This window comes from Corapipo altera, unplaced genomic scaffold, assembly GCF_003945725.1.
Source record: "Corapipo altera isolate COAL_440 unplaced genomic scaffold, ASM394572v1 0, whole genome shotgun sequence".
NCBI lineage: Eukaryota > Metazoa > Chordata > Aves > Passeriformes > Pipridae > Corapipo > Corapipo altera.
In genome coordinates this window covers 29,300,667-29,320,778 of record NW_020884872.1, presented here as the reverse complement: position 1 = coordinate 29,320,778, position 20,112 = coordinate 29,300,667, and the positions used below count along the sequence as shown (strand labels likewise).

At 37.9% G+C, this 20,112-nt stretch overlaps 1 protein-coding gene across 1 annotated transcript; it reads right to left on the bottom strand.

Moving 5' to 3' along the window:
- Positions 1-326: 326 nt before the first annotated feature.
- On the bottom strand, positions 327-10,765 carry MFSD9 (major facilitator superfamily domain containing 9). Its single transcript, XM_027641298.1, has 6 exons — positions 10,633-10,765; positions 8,587-8,674; positions 7,249-7,292; positions 5,934-6,063; positions 3,943-4,152; positions 327-3,416 (listed from the first exon to the last, which is right to left on the bottom strand). Exons 1-6 carry the CDS (start codon positions 10,729-10,731, stop codon positions 2,629-2,631), a joined length of 1,359 nt encoding a protein of 452 aa, XP_027497099.1. The 5' UTR covers positions 10,732-10,765; the 3' UTR covers positions 327-2,628.
- Between the last annotated feature and the right edge of the window lie 9,347 nt (positions 10,766-20,112).

Here is a 20,112-nt window from a genome sequence, read left to right as displayed (position 1 = left end):
TCAGTAGTTTGCCCACTAGACTGTAGCCAAAAATAGCTGCAGCTGCTCCTCCCTCAACTTGAAAGGGGGAATCACATCTCATCTCTGGGAACATCACTGAGTCATCATTCTTTGAACTCACACAGTTATGGCAACTAAGAGGCAACACAAGGGACACGAATGTGGTCTCCAGGCACTAGGAACAGTAACTTTAAGCACTTCATCCCAAAATTGCTAAGTTCTTCTTGGTTGAATCCTTGGTTACTGTGCTTTTTATGTGAAATGTAGGCAGATTCAAATGATCATATGAATCACGGTTTGAAGAAAAAAAAAATCTGTACTTCATATTGAGTTGAACAGTTCTGTATTGTGCTGTAGTTTTAGCAGAGGAAGAAGGGAAAAAGCACAATGACAAAATGATGCATGTGGAATGTCACTTCATTTCTAATCCTTAAAAAAAAAAAAATTAGTGAAACTTTTCTGATCCTGGGGCTGTATAAAGAAGGTGTGTTTCTGTGGCACCTCAGAAATCATTCTGGCCTACAAGCTAAAAACTTATCTTCTGTAACATGTATTGCAACATGCCCCCAAGACCACAGGCTTTTGTAAATTTCTCAATTTTAGTATTTAATTTCATTTTTATTTAGCTTATATGGAGCACCATTTTTCAAAATAAAACAAAAATATTTGCTTACAGGGGAAAGCACATTTTTCACTTATGTATAAACCAGTGAAGTTGTAAAGATTTTGTAAAAAATATTCAGGCAGCTGTATGTGTTAGTATAAGTGTTTACAGAAGTCAGACTTATTCAGTGCACCACCTTAGAAAGGTAAATGTTACCTCACATAACCAACAAGTATTGGAAAAATTACTAAATCATTCATATATAATAATTTTTGAAGCTTTTTTCCTACTCTTTTCCTTTACCCCTTGCTAGAGATGAAAAACAGAAGTCCCTGAAAAGTTTTAGGTAAAGAAAAAAAAAATGAAAAGAAAGAAAACAGGAAAATTAGGGCAACAATGTTTTGGGGCATCTACCAAACAAGGGAAGAAAAGATAAGACACTTGAAAATGCCTCAAGTTCCTCGGGAGAAGATTATTGTAATAAAGAACTCTGAGGATATGTACTGAAATCATAGCACTAATAAGACACTGATTATGTCAATATGTAAAACAATTCAGTTTTATATATATATATATATATATGTATGTACATATATATATATATATATTCCCATGGTGCTGCTACTGGAATATTTCAACAAATATCTGAACACTAGCAGGCACTTGAAAAGGTAAAGAAGAGAATGAAAATAAAAAATGCAAAACACCATCTATGACTCACCTGAAGCAGCAACAGTGTTTGTACAGATGTGTTCAAGAAGATAACTAAATTGTTTTTCAACAAATCCTCCCTCAACCCAACAATTACATATAGCTGACTTTGTACTTTCTTTAAGTATTATTACGAAGAGCATATGGAACCTTATCAGTGAAAAATACATTTTTCCTATGTTTCAAATGAAATACAAACACTGGTGAGTGGCAAGTAATATGAGCTTGAACAGTAAATAGCACAGGACTGCTACAACTTCCAGTATAGCTCTGAGAGTAACCTCTCATTAATTAAGCCATGCACTCAAACAATGACTAAAATACAAACAAAAATTTTTCTCTCGTCACTGAAATGTCACTTATCCCTGAGATGAGAGAGGAAGCATTATTCAAGAACCATGAACTACTGCTAGTTCCTCCAGCACATCTTTACAGTCATTCAAAAGAATTAAGAGGGAAATTTATTCTTAAATTGAAGGTTGAAAAACTGTACAGGAAATAATAACAAATATTTATGACAAAATTGAGCAGTAGAAGTGCTCCAGTTCAAATTTCAATAAAACTTACATTCAGCCTCAGTTTCAGTCTGAATCGGCTTGTATCATTTTAAAATTGTCCACTTTAGGTCTTCTAATACACAAAGTTAGCATATACCCAGTTCTGTTACCTGGGAAAGACTAGGAATCAGCAGGGGTTGGATGACTATCCCAAAGTACCTGATCATGGTGTGCAGCAAGTTTTGTAGACAAAGTATGCTTCAAAAAAAACACATAAGCAAACACCTTATTAACTGAGCTACTGTCACAGAAGACAAATGGCAATTGACCACAGCATAAGAAATTAAGGCCAACAAGCATATTGCAAATTCTCCTTCTGATTAAATAACAAATATCCACCTTTGATTAAATAATAAGAATCAATTTTTGTATTTTAACAGTCTCTCAATCTAAACACTGTTTAAAATATGAGCTACAAGCAGGAATCGTGCATTTCATGATATTCTTTTTTCCCCCTCAAAAAGGGTTAAAAATCCATTTAAAAAAAAAATCACAGGCAGTGCAATATAGCAACATTGGTCCCCTTACAAATGTTTCTAGTGGTACCAGTTAGAATAACATTTATCTAGAGTTAACAGAAAACCAGCATTGTCCTCCTTTGTTTTTACAAACCTGTTGTACGGCTTCCCTGTAGGTCAGCACCCTGCAGCAGAAATACTTGCCTCCACATGAACACAATGTGCCCTCTTAAAAGATCATGTAACCACTCTACAAGCCTGGCAGGTGAAGACACATCTATGCAATCCAAAATTGTGCCTACTGATTTTTTAACTTCACATTTCCATGACTACAGTATTTTTGTTTGTTTGCATTCATTATCAGAATAGCTACTAAAGCTAGTCCAACAGCTAGACTTGGAGGGCCACAAGGACTGAACTCCTGCGCAATTCCAGAAAGGAGTGGGGCAATTATACGTCCCACTGATGTCACAGACTGTCCAACACCTAGAAGTGTGCCACTGGCCTCATTCCCACCAATGGTCAATTCAAGATCAATGATACAAGTACGACCTATAGTAGTTGAAAAGGCTAAGAATGTGGAAGACAAAATGACCATCCATATGTTCAATGCTGATGCATACAGGAGAATCAGCATACAGGTGAAAGTACTGGAGTGCAACAGAACTCTGTAAGTGTTATGCTGATAGAGCCTTGTTATTGGTCCGAGCAGACAACCAGCCAGGACTCCAAGTGCACTGCTATAGCTTGTTAAGTATCCAGAGAACAGTGGTTTCACTCCAAATCTCTCCTCCAAGGCCAGAGTGAAATTGCTATAGTACAGCAGTATAGTGACAGACATCAGAAATCGCACTAAAAATATATCCCACAAGTTAGAGCATGCAATCTCTTTAATCTTCTTCAACACTGTTGCAACTTGGATCCACGGAGACTGGAAAACATTGTTGTTTGTCACAGCTGTATTAGCTGCTGATTTGAAGTGCAGGTCATGATTTGCTTTTGCTGTGAAACTATTTGTTCCTTTGTCTTGATGATGTTCCCGGTTGCCAGTGTTTTCTTCATTCCAAGGTAACATCCAGACAAGACCTATGTACATCAAGAAATCATTTTATTTCATTCAAATGCATCAACTTTACATAAAAGACATTAATTTGACTGTAACAATTCAAAAAAGGACTTCAACAATAATTTCACTTAAAAAATTGTAATCATTAAGGCTAGTGTTATTCACAGTATCAGTTCAATTTTTAATGCAATGAAAGCAACAAAGGAAACAATGAAATGCCACACTCATACCATATGAACAAATCTAAAGACTAAAGCAAAAATTTTGAGTTCTAGTCTTGATCTTTAGGCACATCAAAAGTTCCTCTTTGTGTCTGAATGTAAAGGGGCTATATGCAAAACAAAGGAGAAGCACCTAGAGGTTAACTGTTTCAAAATTCCCCAAATTCCTTCCACTCAGGTTCAAATTCAAAGAGTAGTATCGGTATACAGAACATTTATGCCATAGATGATAAATACGCTATGAATTCAAGGTATTACAGATGGCATAAAACATGAAAATACTGAATGAAGGGACCCAACATGCAAAATGTGACATATAACTTACCACCATTCAGAAGGAAGATAGAGGCACAGATGAAGGATGTTTGATAAAAGCCACCTTCCAACTCTGCAAGGTAGCCACCAACCACAGGCCCCAGAATGAAGCCCACACTAGAGGCTGCATTGAAGCGTCCCATTACCAAAGGGCGGTCTCTCTCCGAAACCAAGTCAGAAAGCAGTGCTTTAGAGATAGACAGTGTGTGTTTGAAAATACCTGCAACACAACATAAACAAAATAACAAACATGTATTGTTCAAAAGATTAAAGACGACAGAAGCTATCAGAAATATCAATAAGCAAAATCTGTACGATTTATATTTTTAAGATCCATTAATCACAAATTCTTCAATGCTAGAGCCATGCAGCACACTGGGCTATGACCATAATCCTGACTGTTTAAGGATTTGGACTTAGGAATCAAAATTATTCAGGCATCGGTGTCAAAGAGTGCTCCTGCAGCCCTGATGAAAGAAGTAACTAAGTCATGTGCAGAAGCACTCTAGGAATAAAATAGCTGCTAAAACAGGAACTTCGATGGAGTAGAAATGGCTTGTCTGTTTATGGACATAACTCTGTACCAACTTGGCTGAATATGAAGAGTGCCAAGATTGTAACACACCAAGTTCATATGGGAAACTGGTGGGTGGCAAAAGAAGAGCACAGAAGGTTAGGCACACTGCAAGAATATTAATAATGCAATCTTTTATGTGGCTTCCCTCTGACCATGGTAATGCTGTCACAGTCACTGTGATGTCAGGCTTAAAAAGTACTACATCTACTACTCAGCTAATCAAATTTCAACCAATCAATTCATTAGCAAGTTGTCTTTAAAGTAATAAACAATATTAGGAGTTCCTAAATTAAAACTATGGTCCATAAAAGTGCCCTTTAGTAACAGCACTGCTTATTGTATCAGAATATATCCAGTAGGTGGTCAGCTATTTTAAGAACTCTGCTACAAACCCTGGCACAAACTTCACTTCTGTGCTGCAAACATACATGCTTTTATACAACATAAATGTTTGGTTGAAGCAATGACCTACAACTTCAGCCGAATTTTCTAGTATCACTTTGAGGTGTATTTTCACCATTAAAAAACCCCAACACACATATCATTCCATTCTCCATCGCAATTGCAGGCCAAGATTTTCAGCAGTCACCTGGTATATTGTGTACCTGCTATGACTAATTTTACAATAGCCTCTTTCAAGATATTGCTGCACTCCTGTTCTCATAAATTTCAGTCATTCAAGGCAGCATAAAAGTTGTGACAGTTGTTGAGTATACATTTATCCTGGTTTCATCTGGATAGAGTTAATTTTCTTCTTGGATGTAGGATGAGAATAATGTTGATAACACAATGGTGTTTCAGTTGTTGCTGAGCAGTGCTTAGCTTAAGTCAAGGACTCTTCTGCCCCTCACTCCATCCCACCAGTGTGTATGCTGGGGTGCACAAGAAGGTGGGAGGGGACAGAGCCAGGACAGCTGACCCCAGATGGCCAAAGGGAGATTCCACATCATATGGTGATGTGCTCAGCATACAAATTTGTGGGGTCCGTTGTTTAGAAACAGCCTCAGCACTGGTCAGCAAATGGTGGGAAACTGATTGTGCATCACTTGCTTTGTATATTCTAATTCTTTTTTATTATTACTATTTCTTTCCTTTTCTGACCCATTAAACTGTCTTTAATTCCACCCATGAATTTTACTTTCTTAAATTCCAATTGTCTCCCACATCCTGCTGTGGGAAGGGGAATGAGTAAGTGGCTTTGTGGAGTTTAGTTGCCTGGTGGGTTAGGTCACAACAACATTTCAAATTATTTTCAAGAAAAAGTAATGAAAATTCTTGATTTGTAGAGATTTTTCCATTACTAAGGTTCAGTTGGTGCTGCTGGGTGATGATGTAGCCACCTACATATCATGATTTTTCCTGTAGTAACTCTCAAGCTAAGACTACAGGGAATTTAAACTGCAAAATACCAAGTGTTTACTCACCTACAGCAACTCTAGAAATGGCAAACAGCAACACAGTGGTGGATGTTCCAAGAAGGAAGTAACCCAGTGCACTGAGAAGAATACAAGTAAGTAAGGAATACTGTCTTCCTACTATATCACTCCAGCAGCCCTTTTACAAAGCAGAAAGAAAGATTAGCTTTTTATAACACTAAGCTATGTACAGTGAACAATCAGTACTTCTAAATTAAACTGAGAAAAGAGATCAAAGGACTGTCAATGAAAGCTGAATAAGCTTATTGCACAACATTCGTAAGTGCTCAAAATCTGGAAGTCCCCAGCAGAGTTCTGCCCTGTTGGCAGTGCACCTGTCAAAACTATGATTCCACTTAATGCTATGTGTGTATACAGCTTTTTAAAAAACAATTTCTCCCTTTTAAAAATAGTTCTGCAATACATATTAGCAGTAGGGGTCTTCTGAAAATCTTATCATAAACAACCACAAATATTTGTTTGCATTGATGGTTGATGTGTACTAGACACCTGTTGAACATCCTAAAAGGAATGATCCTAGATATGAGAAGTTTGTCATCTGAGTGCGTAGGTAAGAAGTAGTTATGAGAAGGGTAAACAGAAAACTTGCATTTAGCATGCTTATAAATCAGCATGATTCCAAAAAGGAAATAGTTTTTTAAGAAAGTAGACAATGGTCTTGCAGTTCAAAGAAAATGCAACAAGGTTGGCAAATTATCCCAGATGGCCTGGGTAACAAACCTGAAACAGTTTTTTCATGAGATGTTCGAAATCTGCTCCCTTGAAAGCTAGAAAACTAGTACCAGGGTAATCTTAGGATGTAAAAAACCAATAGCTAATAGAAAACAAAACCAAACAAAGACCAAAGATACAATGCATTAATTTAGATCGTATGTTGAATTACAAGGTACTGCTCACTAGGCATGGAAAGTGAAGTAGATAACAGGCTTATGAAGGGCTGACTCACGAGACTGTTTTTGGATAGGTTATTGCACTGAAGGCAACTGCTTTAGCAGCACCAATGCTGAAGGAAACCCTGTGTGACTGTGACGTGCTCAGTAACGTATCTGAGCCTAAATCTGTATTCTAATTTTTGTCTAAAAACTGTATTCCGTTTGAGTTTGAAAAATCTGGCAATTCACTATAAATGAAACAAACATTTTTCACACAAACTAAAACCTGGTTCCTCAAACCAAAAATGCTTATAAGAGCACTTTATGCCTTTTCAAAATGCCAAGAAACACCATTATTAGCCTCATCCTTTCTCCCCCCCTACAATCCATAGAAATACCAACATGCTCTGGAATGTAGTGTTAGAACTCACCACAAACGTGCTGGAAAACAGTTGCATTACACCATAGAGAGATCCTAAAACAAACAAAATACCAGTATTAAAAATTAAACTTTTTTTTAAATGAAAAATACACAAAATTTTAAATGATAAAAAATGAGAGAAATTCTGGGAATAATTTACTGGAAGACTGGGAAGAGGGAGCATGACAAACCAAAGGTAGTGTTTCAGGAATGACAAAACAAAAGTGCTGAAAACTTGTAAAACTATGTAAGGTAGAATGATGTTGCTTTGTATAGTGTAACAAATAAAACAGATACATGCATTTATGGTTGCTTTCTCAGAACTGGGAGAGAATTTCATTACTGGGAGGGACTAATTATTTTCCACTTGGCACTTCAACCTACTGCAAGGTGCCACAGATACCTTGAAGAAACCACAGACTGTACTTTGTAATTTTGGAGGCTAGGAATTTATCAGCACTTAGAGACAGAAGAGAATGAACGAAGGGAAGCAGAGAGAAATATCTGCCAGACTCTCTTATTTATAGGAATACATCTCAAATCCCAGTCTTTTTTAAAGTTCAAAATCAAAGCAAACTGCTGAAATGAAGACATATTTCTAACTAATTGTTGCTTAAAATAATACTGTCAAGTCAGTGTAGAACCAGAATTATTTCATGAAAAGTGCTAAAATAGAAAAGCAATACAATAAAAAACTGAATAACAGAGCCCATGTCAACCACACATAGCTATAAAGAATATCATACTTGTATCACTCCAAATCATAAACAGTACCATAAAATGTACTTTAAAGAACTTTAAACCCACAGAGCTTACCTTACGACTTAATATGTTAAGATAAAACCCCTAATCTTCAGAACTTACTTGTAAAAACTCCTTAAAGTGAATAAATATTTTGCCAAGACAGCTGCAAGGATTTTAATCAAAATGGGAGCAATCGTGGGCTTTGGAAACCTTTGGAGAACCAGCTACAGAAGTACTGTTTGCAGAGTCTGTAAATAACAATAAAATTAGAAGCAACACCTCTAGCTCTCTAAATTGCTGAGCTGCGAATTCTTGGATGCTGGAAAAACATCTGTACAAATGTTACTCCAAGCCTTCCTTGTTCTTTCCAAGTGTACTCTTTCCCATGTGTGTGCTTTTGGCTACTGTCAGTATGCAAGTTTGGACAGGTCTATGGGTCTAACACAGTATGGCTGCCCTTACAGTTTTATTAGGAAATTGTCCTTACTTACTTTGAATTGTGCTATTAGCAAGGAAGAATTACGTTACAATGTCCAACTTGCAGTAAGGCATAATCCAGGTCTTATCTTATTCTTTGGTAAATCAGTCAAGTACTACAACTCACCTATTATTCCAGCCACTGTATGACTTGCTCCTAGAGATTTGATATGAAGATTCATTAAAGGAACAACCATGCTCACCCCAAATAAATCCTGAAAAGAAGGCAGAAAAAGTTTTAATAACTTCTACAAAGATGATGGAAACCTAGATTAATAACAGTCAACATTCAAAAAAAAAATTATCTCCATATCAACACAAGGTTAAAAGAAAATTAATTTTTCATGGTCAACATGGTATGTTTTAACCTCTGCAGTGCATCAAGTATGTACAAAATTACAAAACACATAAACTGAAAGATAAAGGATTGCCTCTTGGAGGAGTTAAACTTATGAAAACATCAGTCCTCTCCCCCCCTCCAGATACAATCCTTCTCAAGATACACATTTAAACATTAAATATTTCTTTAATATATATTAAACTTTACCCATTTAACAAGAAAAGTACTTGGAGCCAGTATTTTAAATTCGAAGTTGTCTGTAATTTCAATGACCTAAAAATACTTTTTACTTGTGCAAAGAAAGTATATTTTGAAAAACTACAGTATTTCAACTAAACTGCAATGGGGAAGAAGCTATGATCTAAACCTACTTACACCTTTGTGTATAGCTTAAATGTAGTGAAAAGACAGAAACATGAAAAAAAAAAAGAAAAAAAGAAAAGCATTTGTGAAAAACATTTTGTAAGAGAAGGGAAAAAGACACTGCCCATCCTGAACAGCACAAGGATCTCCTGATCGTTCCTTTTGCTTTTTTCCCTTTTGTTAAGCTCACCACAGTGACGTAGTAGTTCTTCCACTACTACTACAATCTGACACAGCATTTAGTGTCCCTTGGAGAAGATCTGTCGGAGCAAGATCACCTTTCATCAGCAACTGCTTGAACTGGACTACTCCAAAGCCTGATTAACTGTAACAATGTGTATCCCTAAATTCTCACAGTCTGTCATTAATTATCTTTTGATGCTTGAAATTGAGACTTACAAGGTTAGAATCATTATTAACAGAGTACATGACTTCCAAACACCTGCAGTAACACAGTCTTAAGTGTCATCTGCAAACCCGAAGGAGGTTCAATGACCTCATCCAGGTTATTAATAGAGACATTAAAAAGAACAAGGCTCAGAATATACCCTGGCAGTACTAGACTTGTCATAAGTGTGCAGGTAGCGCAAGACCCATTAACCACCATCCTCTTATGGGTAGTTACTTCTCATTTCATGTGTAATTTCTTATGCTGAATGACAGATACCCTCTATTTGTCTGGCTATAGGAAGCTTGCATTACAAGCAACAGCTCCATATTATATCAGGACACTCCACACCTCTAAAAGGACACTTTGCTGACATCTGTGTGTGCTCTGGCTCGGTGTCAGCAAGATATTACAGGGCTGGAGAACCACAGTGTGTAAAAGTTAGTTAAGAAGCAAAGCTTGTTCTAACACACCTTTACCTGGAGTATTTGGTCCAGGACACAAACTGACTAGGTTGTTTCTACTGCCCAACCTAAGGGTAGGTAAGACAGTATCTTGACGTTTCACAGTGCAAATTCGTACTCACTTTCCAGGTAATCCCTTTTAATTTCAAATGGCACTTTCCTGGGGCTAGTGAATCAATACAGAATATGATCCATCTTTAAAGTCTATATTCTCTCAGATTTTTCCCCTAGAAAAAACCATGTTTAGTGTTTACTTATTTATTTTTTTTAATATAAGTTTACGTCAACCACGGGTATTTCACAGGGACCAGCTCTCTTATAAGCACAAGGCAAGACTCACCTTTAAAGGCGCTGCGCTATTCCATGGCACGCACAGGATAAAAATACGACCCCTGTATCAAACTGCAGGGCTGTTCGCCCGGATAAAACAGCACAGCCGCTACACACCACTATCGCTACAAGCATCCCAACTCCTCGAGGAGCAGCTGCAGCGATGTACCCCCGAACCCAGCAGCCTTTATCTGGAGCGGAAAGGACTCCCTTCTCCGGCCGCGGCCGGCCGCCCGCCCCAGGCCGCGCGGGAAGGCACCGCGGCCCTCCCGCCGACTCCCCGCTCACCAGGAATCCCACCACGTAGAGGCAGCGCACGAAACGCCCGGACCGCTCCGGAGCCCCCGCGGCTCCCTGGCCTCCATCCTCCTCCTCCTCCTCCTCCATGCGGGCACGGTGGCCGCGCCGGGCGTGCGCAGTGCCGGCGGCGTGGCGGAAGCGCGGGGGTGGCAGGACAGGTCCGGTGTTTTTGTTTGCGTTAGACACCGTGTTCTCCGTGTTTCCTCCTTTTCAGGCGAAGAGGACGAAGAGTAAAAGGATCTGTGCTTCCACGCCACAGGACTTTGCCCTTCCTGCCTCTTCTTGCGTGTTTGTGCAGGGGAGTTTTGCAACCCGTCACGTCAGGGCCTGAGCCCTTAAGGAAGGCAGGAAGAGCGAGATGGAGCCGACGGGCAGAATATGCCGTAGGAGCGTGGTGCTGGATCCCCTGCACCGTTCTCGAGGTCGTTGCAGAAAGATGACTTTTGAGCCTATGCACCTCCGAGCCTGCCTGCTCCATGGGGAATATCCATGGGAAAAATTGCTGTCCCACCGCCAGTGCTAGTGCTTGGCCCTCTCAGAGGCTCAGCCCGGTGCCAGCACCAAGTGTTTCTGGCAGCAAAGTGTTTTCCTGCATGGTTATGTGGCTCGTGGTAGTGGTACTGCCCAGGGAAGAAGGGCATCCCTCTTTCTGCTTAGCACGCACACCACTGTGCTGTATCTTCATTAAAAGTCAGGGATAGCTGGAATTGTTAATAATTGTTATAATGCATTTGCATCCAGAGAAGTAAAACACCATTCTTAAATTTCTCAGATGCACAGGTGGAAGCCTTTGTCACATGCAAAATACCTTTATGTTGGAGGCAGAAGTTTGCTTTTATATAGTTGTTAGGCCAGGGATCAGTGAAGGGGCTGCAGTTTTAAATACAAAAAAACACGAAAGGGAGCAGGAGGTGCTGTAACTTGTTTTTAACTATCACTAAGAAGAAACTTTTGAAAAATGTTGATGACTTTTAAAAGTTAGCACCAGTTGGTAAAGTTTGAGAGTGATCATTCCATAACTGACAATAGCATGACTTCAATTCTATCTTTGTGTTTTCAGAAGAAATAAATATCACAGGGCTGAAGTTCTTTGACAGATGTAGGTCACAAAAAAGGAGAGGGAAATGTGATTTTCCTTATGGTTATGAAGAATTAAGCTGAAAAAAACCCCAAACCTGTAAAGCAAGACATATTTCTAGATATGCAGCTTATTTGTAAGATACCAAGGCAAAGCTTAGACTAGTATATGCACAGGGACAAAGATGTTATCAGAGTCTCCAGAATAACTCAGTTGTTTAATGTTCTAGTGACTGTGATGTTTTATAATTGGGTTAACCAATACATCCTGTTAATTTATCTCTCTGAGGCCACTTGGAAGAAAAAATCCTCTCAGTGAGGTTTTTAAAATTCTGGATATAACATTAACGGATCTCATAGTTGCATACAATTCCTCTGAAATGGGCAAAATGGTGACAGGATACTTAGATATTAGAGCATCATGGGAATTGCCACTACATTGTCTGCTCAATATTGCGCTAATTTTACCCTTACTCATTTTAACTCTGATAGAAGAAATGGAAAATGCTTGAAAATTTATCAGAAGAAACTATTAAAGAGGTGAATGATTAAAAGATGTTGTAAGGATTTAGGTACTTTTCCTGTGGTCTAAGGCACATTGACTTTTGTGCAAACACTGAGCCCAAGTGAAATTTTTGAGGTTTTATGTAAATGATAGTCTCTGTAAGTCTGAGAAACCAGAGTTAGCTATTTTGCATTCTTCTCAGATTCTGAAGATCAGAATGATCTAATATAATGGGGACAAAATATTACAGGCAGGAATATTGAATTCCGACAATGAAAATCCTCAGTTTGTATGTTATTTCAAGCTATCTCTATGCAGAATGCCTTTTAAAGCAGAGAATAACCAAACTTTATGATGTTCCAATAACATTGCCAATGCAAACTGTTCATGGAGAAAATATTTTTCGGTATCTCTTCCTTTAACAGATCTGTTACTGCTTTTGTCCTCGCAAACTTGATCATATTGTTAAAAGAATTTTGCTTATTACATGCTTACTTTTGCATAATATGTAAGAAAAAGGCATTAATATATAGTAATGTGGCAAGTATCTTTCTTGCCTTTGAACTGAAGGCAGATGAGCCCAGCTGCTTCAAAGTTTCCACTTATGTTCTGTCATTGCAATTACAAAGTTCAAGATAAAGGTTCCCAAAATAAAGAAATCTTAAGATATTGGTCCCTAAATAAAGTGATTTTGTGACTGATAAGGGAATTGACTAGCAATTAAAGGAATTAAATACAAAGAAGACCATTTATAAGAATCTTAAAGAAAACAGAACCAGTCTGGTATCTTTGGGGGCAGATTTACATAGTTGGTTGATTAAAATCAACTAACCATCAATATGGCACACTTCTGTTACTTAAGGTGTTTGACTTGTTACTGAATGATTCTTAAAGACAGTAGGGCAGTACATACTCAGAAATGGCAAACAGCATGTGTTCAGAATTGTCCAGTATGTCTCCAAACTGTTTGCGAATGGATAATATTCCCTGAAGAAGGGATATGTTTAGACGATCTTCTTATTTCTATCCCTTTTTCCATGATCCAGTAGAAGCAATAAAATTAAAATCACCAGTCCAAGAAAAGTATGCAGACACTATAGTCAGTACACAACCTGAGTACTCAGCTCTCAAAATATGCAAGTATCCTAAGTGTAAAAGCACAGCTAGAAACAAAGCATGATGCACGCTGAGCATGTCACCTCTCTGTTGTGACAGTCAGTGATTATCAGATGAACTTGGTAGTCACAGTACATAGCCAGTGACCATAAGTTTTTATTGCTGTTCCATGGCCCAAGAAGCATGTTCCCATCTTTTGATAAACAGAGGAACCAGTAAGTAGAAAAGCAGGAAAACTTCATTACATTTGTGTCAGTTCTTCAGTCTGCATACTAATACAACATTGTGCCTACATCTCCTGTCCTAATTGAAGATCAGTTTTGAATACATGGAAGAGGGTTTAAAATAAAAAAAATAATAATAATTAAAAAAAAAAAAAAAGAGAGGGAGAGACTCTAATGGCAGAAGGAATGTTTCTTACAGTGTTGGGCTGCCAGACTATCCTCAGCCTTAGTAGACTATTCTTACCTCAAATTATGAATGGGGGAAAAACTAGTCTGGGGAGAATGTCTGAGCTTCAGTTTGGTCATGAGGTAAAGGGGTGAGACATCTGCAGCCTTTTACTGAAAATGTCTACTGTAGTCATTTGCTGTCACCTGCCAAGCTAGGGTTGAGGCAGTCTGCAGCTGCCCTTCCTCAGCCAGCTCAGTGGCTGTGTGCGCTCTGAGCCATGACAAGTGAAAGCACTGATGGAGTCATATGAAATCTAACTAATTTTTTTTAAAAAAGATCCTTTCATTCCTTCAATAGGGAAGAAAATTTTAAACCTTATAAATTATTAAATAAAGTCTGTAAAATACTTTTGTAAGGCAGACCTAAGACAACTACAGCAATTTATTCCGGTAAATGGAACATATTCTTGGATTCCTGCATTACAAGTGGGTAAGGTCAAGACCCCCAAATGTACAATTTGTCATCAAATGTAGTGAATCTAACAATGACTTACTTCATTCGGGTTTATTGCTTCAGATCATTAAGGTAGCATTCAACAGTCATTTCAACTTTTCATATATGAATTGAGCCCAGTAAAAAAAGTGACAATCCAGTGGTTCAGAACATTTTAAGAGGTACTTAAATGAACTTGAGTTTGCAATCTGTTGTTAATCTTAAAGACATTTAAAGTGTAATCTGTTTGAAAAGACCTGCAGATTTAAGGAGTGTGGAAAGAAATCTTTTAATTGACTCCCCCCTCAAAGCTGTAAGTGCTGGTATGTCAGAGCAACTTATAAAGTATTTATTAAAAAAAACCAGAACAACTTGTTAAAGGGAGGAATTATTTCAGGCATTGGTCGTAATTCTTCCCTGCTGGAGATTCCATGGCAGCATAACTAGGGCCATGTAGTTTTCTATGTTTTTTTCAATTAATGTTTAACAGATGAATACACCAGAACTAGTTTAGATTTTATTGATCCTGGATTATTGATTGCCTGGATGACTCCTGTTGACTCCAGTCTATTTCCTGTTGTATTATGGTACCCTTATATTGCCCCACACCTAGTCTATGATTTTTTTAAAATTTATTAATTTATTTTCTCCTCAGAAGCTCTGTAAAAACTAGAAGGGTACAGAAAGAACTGGAGTCTAGTTCCTCAGGCTTCTTGAATAAGATCCAAAAATATGTACCAAAAAGTATCTGCAGTAAGTGGAAGGTGAGATCTATAATAGCTTCTTGCTGTGGAAGGACCCATGCAGGACAGTAATAAAAATGGTTAAGAAAGGTCCGACTCTTAATTTCTGACTATTTCTGGGGTACAGGTGGATAACTGCAGGTGGATAACTGGAACACCTCCTAAAATTAGGGAACTCATTCATTTCTATGAAAATTGCACATGGGATGTGTCACGACTTTAAAACAGTGCAGGAGACATTAATGATGTTGGCTTGGATTCCCTATAATTGTAAAAATTATAAAAATTTAGAGCACTCACCAAGGATCGTGATATGATAAAGGAACTCAGATACACCCTTTTGTACCACTGATGATTCTAGTTATCTTGCTCAATGCAGGGACATGGATTCATCACACCTTGAATCAATAACATGACACAATTAAAAAAAATAAAAAGTGCTTTTCCATATTTTTTCTGTTGTATCCAATGTAGATTTAATGTAGGATACAATGAAGAATGGAATATATGAAACAGTGACCCTCTCGTAGTCATACTAAAGTTTTCTCTTCTGCAGCTGAATAAATCTGTGATTCTTTGTAGAATGTCAAAGTCTTTGAGGATGGAGAGGGTATGAGGCAGGATCCAGATGGGATATACTCCCTTCAGCTTTGTTACTTGGGGTGGCTGCAGATGTGTAACGATAGATCCTGGATACATAAAAATGTGTAGATGTAATGCCTCATAAAGAACATTTTTCTTGTTGGTTTATTGGAAATGAAGGGTAACTAAGGTGATAAAGGGACTGGAGCATCTCTCCTATGAGGAAAAGCTGAGAGAGCTGGAATTGTTCTGCCTGGAGAAGAGAAGGTTTAGGGGGATTTTTATATGAATACCTGAAAGGAGGGTATAAAGAAGATGGAGCCAGGCTCTTTTCAGTGATGCCAGTGACAGGACCAGAGACAGTGGGCACAAAGGGAAACACAGGAGGGTCCCTCTGAACATCAGGAAACACTTTTTTACCTGTGAAGGTGACCAAGCACTGACTTACGTTGCCCAAAGCAGTTTCTAGAGTCTCCAAGCTTGGAGGTATTCAAAAGCCACATGGTCCTGGGCAACCAGTTCCAGGTGGTCCTGCTTAAGCAGGGAAGTTGGACAAGATGACCTCAATCATTCTGTGATTCTGTGATTTGTTTTCTGATTTACTATAGTATTAAGATTTAAGTGGTTGTATCTCAAATTAGTTATTCCAGACCCTCTCTTATTCAGTGAGCAAAACAAAACAAACAATAAGAAAAGTAATCGTGCTTTTAGGACACAATTCCTTGCACATTGAAGTAGTCATCCAAAAATAAGTCAGATGGACTGTGCTATAAAAGTAGTGATGTGACTGTAGGAGAAACCTGAGGTGACCAGCTTAATTGGAGACAGCCTCCCTGCAGCTGTCTAGTGTTAGGTAAGATGAATCCCAGCCAAAGAATTAGTGGACAAGGTGTACTATATTCTCTGTGTCTGCCCTTTGGTGACAATGGATCATGTAGGTGCGATGGGAAAGATGGACAGAATGAGGATCAGTATCAGCGGGTGAGACACTCCCATTGCTGTTCAGAATGTTTTGTTTCAGCAGTAAATGGACATTGAGGGTCTCAGAAGGACTCAGCTCTGGGGCAGCTGCTGAAATTGTTTCTTGGTGTTCAGTAAGACGTGCAGCCAGTTCTAAAAGGCTGTTTTTAGATCATGGACATATCTGCCAGCACAGATAAGGAGCTGCCTGCCAATTCCAAACATACGCACACGACATTTACTCAATCACACACAAACATAAACAAGCAAATAAACAACCTCCCCTTCCCATAAACTAATCAAGCTTTTTTCCCCTTCAGATGCAAAAGGAAGAAAGACACAGCCTGCTATTGTTTTGATTTCATGTTTGGTTTTTTGTGTTGTTTTTTTTTTTTCTTTCTGTTTTTAAATACAAGGAGGGGCTCAGACACTATATTGAAGGTGGAGCTATCTAGATGCATAAATAAAATATGCAGATTCAGGAGTTAATTTAGCTCTATCTTTTAGTGAATAAGCAGAAATAAAATCACAAAACTTTTGCCAGCTTTGTTAAATGAGATCGGAATCCATTCATTATGTTGGGGCCTTCAATCTTCAGTCTATAAATCAACAAAATCAATGAATGTTTGACTTAATTGGCCAAATTGATTGTTTATTAAAACTGATTTAATTACTTCATTGTCATTATAGTAGGAATAAATTTGGCTAAGTCATTTTGGTTTAAAATGGCAGTATTTCTCTAGAAATTTAGGAATTTTGGGAAGATTTGGGGAATGACCAAATTGTATAAGTCTTGTATAAGATTCAGAATAACGATTGCTTTGGCTTGATAAGCCTGGCCCTATTTTCTCTGCCTTGAAGCATTCTCTCTTCTAGTGAGAAACCTTCAGAATTTAATTTAAGTAAAGAAAAAGTGCACTGAGACTTTCTGTGAATATTCTAGTAGTGGATAACATGATTTTTTAAGCTGACATAACAAGTCTTAACATGGCTTCTGATTCATTCCTGACATAGCTGGGCATAATACTGGTGATGTTAGGGTATTTGGAAGATAACACTGCCAGAGAATGTGCCATAAATATAAAAGAGAATAATTAAATTAGATCCTCTCAGGATGAACGTGCTAAATTGAGACCAGAGTGCATGTACAGTGTATTAAAAATAAATACTTGCCCTGCACAGTCAGTAATTCAGCTGTCATTTGAATTCGGTGAAACTTTTCATGCAAAGTGTTTTCAGTGAAGCTACTCTCAGGCAGAAATGGGTTCACATGGTTACTGACTTTTCTGACCTGAAGCCAGGTAGATGCAATATGACTGGAACCAGCTGTTTGATTTTTTTTTTTAATTGTGGTTCAGTGACTGAGTCAGGTGACTGGAGTTCTTCTTTTATTTCTGTTGTAACATTGAAAAAGTCATTTCACCATTGTGAAGTTATAACCGCCCCATTATTTAGGATGAGCTAAATGGCATTGTGTTAAACAATGCATCAAGAATTATTTTTTTTAATGGATACCATGAAGAACTTTTTATCATGGATTTTTTTTATGTTGTGACTATTTACATCTCTAGACTTCACAGAATAAAAATCTCAAACTTTGGGCCAATGCTTTCTAGGGGTACCCATACAAAAAATGGTTGGGAACTCCAGTTCACTGAGTGGGATTCAGTTCCAGATTAAGACCTGTGCATTCAGACATCTCTGTGTAAAGTACAGATCTTTGTTGCCATTAGAGTTGATGGAGGTCCAGCTAAAATACTCAGCAGTGGTTCCAGAATGACCTGACAAGCTAATGGAGACTGGCTTTAGCCATCTAAACAGAGGATGAATCACTTTTAGGTGGTGTGAACCTGGTCTGTGGTTGTCATTTTCAAGAAAAGTGTCAATCTCCCTTAAGTCCCTTGTCATACCTGCTTGCCTTTGACATCCTGAAGCATTTGTGGGAGATGACAGTAGGGCAACTGTATCCCTCTTTCCGGACATGATTCTGTCACCATCATGTAACGTCCTAGTGTCGTTCAAGGTGAAAGAGGGTACATGAGACCCATGCGTGGGGCTAGCATATATTTTAAAACAGAGAGGGAAATATGCCCTTCTGGAGTGGCATCTGAGAGCCAGCAGGATACTGTGGAAACTGGCTAAAGCAAGGTGTTTGCCTGAGTGATTGAACTGATCTCTGTGAGTCTAATCTAGGTTGTGATGAACGGCCCTCTGGCTCAGCTGAGTGTGATTGCTATTGATTATAATGGAAAGACGTAGCTCACATGAAATTGTCTAAATTTGGGCATGTTAGTGCTGAACTGATTTTTTTTTTTTTTGGTACTACTTTGGACACATTAGAATAGAATTGAACAGAACAGAACAGAATAGAATAGAATATTTCTGTTGGAGGGTACCTACAAAAATCGTCTAGTCCACCTGCCTGACCACTTCAGGGCTGACCAAGAGTAAAAGTATTATTCGAAATTGCAAGTAATCATTTTTTATTTTCTTTTATAGCATATTCTATGTCTTCTTCTTTTTCCTGACTTTTTTTTTTGTTTTCTTTAATAAAGAACAATAGAACATCCCTTTCCAAAATGATATTTGCAAACATCTCTTTCTGCTGTAGCAAAATGAACTGCATCAGTGGCTGTCAGGAAAAGCAAATATGGCAAAAAGAGTCTGTTTGAGTATTCATTTGCTTCTCTGCATACACTGAAACTCTGAAATGCAAAAAGGCCACAAAATGTCAGATATGCTTGTGTATGGAATTAGTATAGTATCATGTTTGAATAAAATATAACTTGTAAAAAATGTGAATATAGTGTTAAGCAGATAATATAGTGTTATAAAAACACTGAGGATACGGCACTTGTTCATCTGGCTAGAAATGAGAGGAGAGGGCAGAAGCAGTATTTTTCTTACTCTCCTTAAGCATGCTGCTGCACTGTCCAAACAATATTGGGATATTGGAAGTAGAAGTCCCCCTGAAGTTCTAAGTCTTTTGCAATACAATTTGTGACAAGTGTTTTCAGGAGTAAACTGGCTTCATTCTTCTCTTGATCCCAGTACTTACCAGCATGCAATGTCAGTGGAGTATTTTCTACTCTGATGATAGAGAATGCCAATGAAATTTTATTGGGTAATGACTGCAGGATCTGGTGCACAGTATAAACTCAATAAATCTCTGTAGTAGCACACCCTGTAAGCCACTAGAGAAGATTGGGAAGGTCTGCTTGGCATGAAGTGAAGTTGTTGAAAAAGCCTTTTTACTTGTGCAGTGAGTATTTAGAATTTAAATGTGCTACCTCATCGCTTTCCAAAATGGCCAAAGCATGTGTAGGGGAAAGTGTCTTCTTGTTTAAAAAAGATGAAAGTTTTTTTATCAGGTGCTGGGAGGAATTTTTAACTTCATACATTTTTGATAAGGTGCATCTGAATAAATAAAGCATTTAAATACTTTCATGTTTAGTGTTGTTAAAGCTATTACTTTAAAGATAAGATGTAATTTTTTAAAGAGAATTATTTTGTAAAAGTAGGATTTTTCAAAGGCATCTCTGCAATTTGGCTACCATGTTTTAAAATTCTATAAAAAACCTCAGCCTTCATTTTGTAATG

Bases quoted from the DNA above. Each gene is read 5' to 3' on its own strand.
- MFSD9 (XM_027641298.1), bottom strand. From the start codon at position 10,731: ATGGAGGAGGAGGAGGAGGAGGATGGAGGCCAGGGAGCCGCGGGGGCT. The intron at 7,293-8,586 runs GTGAGTTGTAGT...TGTTTGTTTTAG, and splicing joins TACAGTGGCTGGAATAATAG to GATCTCTCTATGGTGTAATG. The intron at 3,417-3,942 runs GTAAGTTATATG...TGATGTACATAG, and splicing joins TATCTTCCTTCTGAATGGTG to GTCTTGTCTGGATGTTACCT.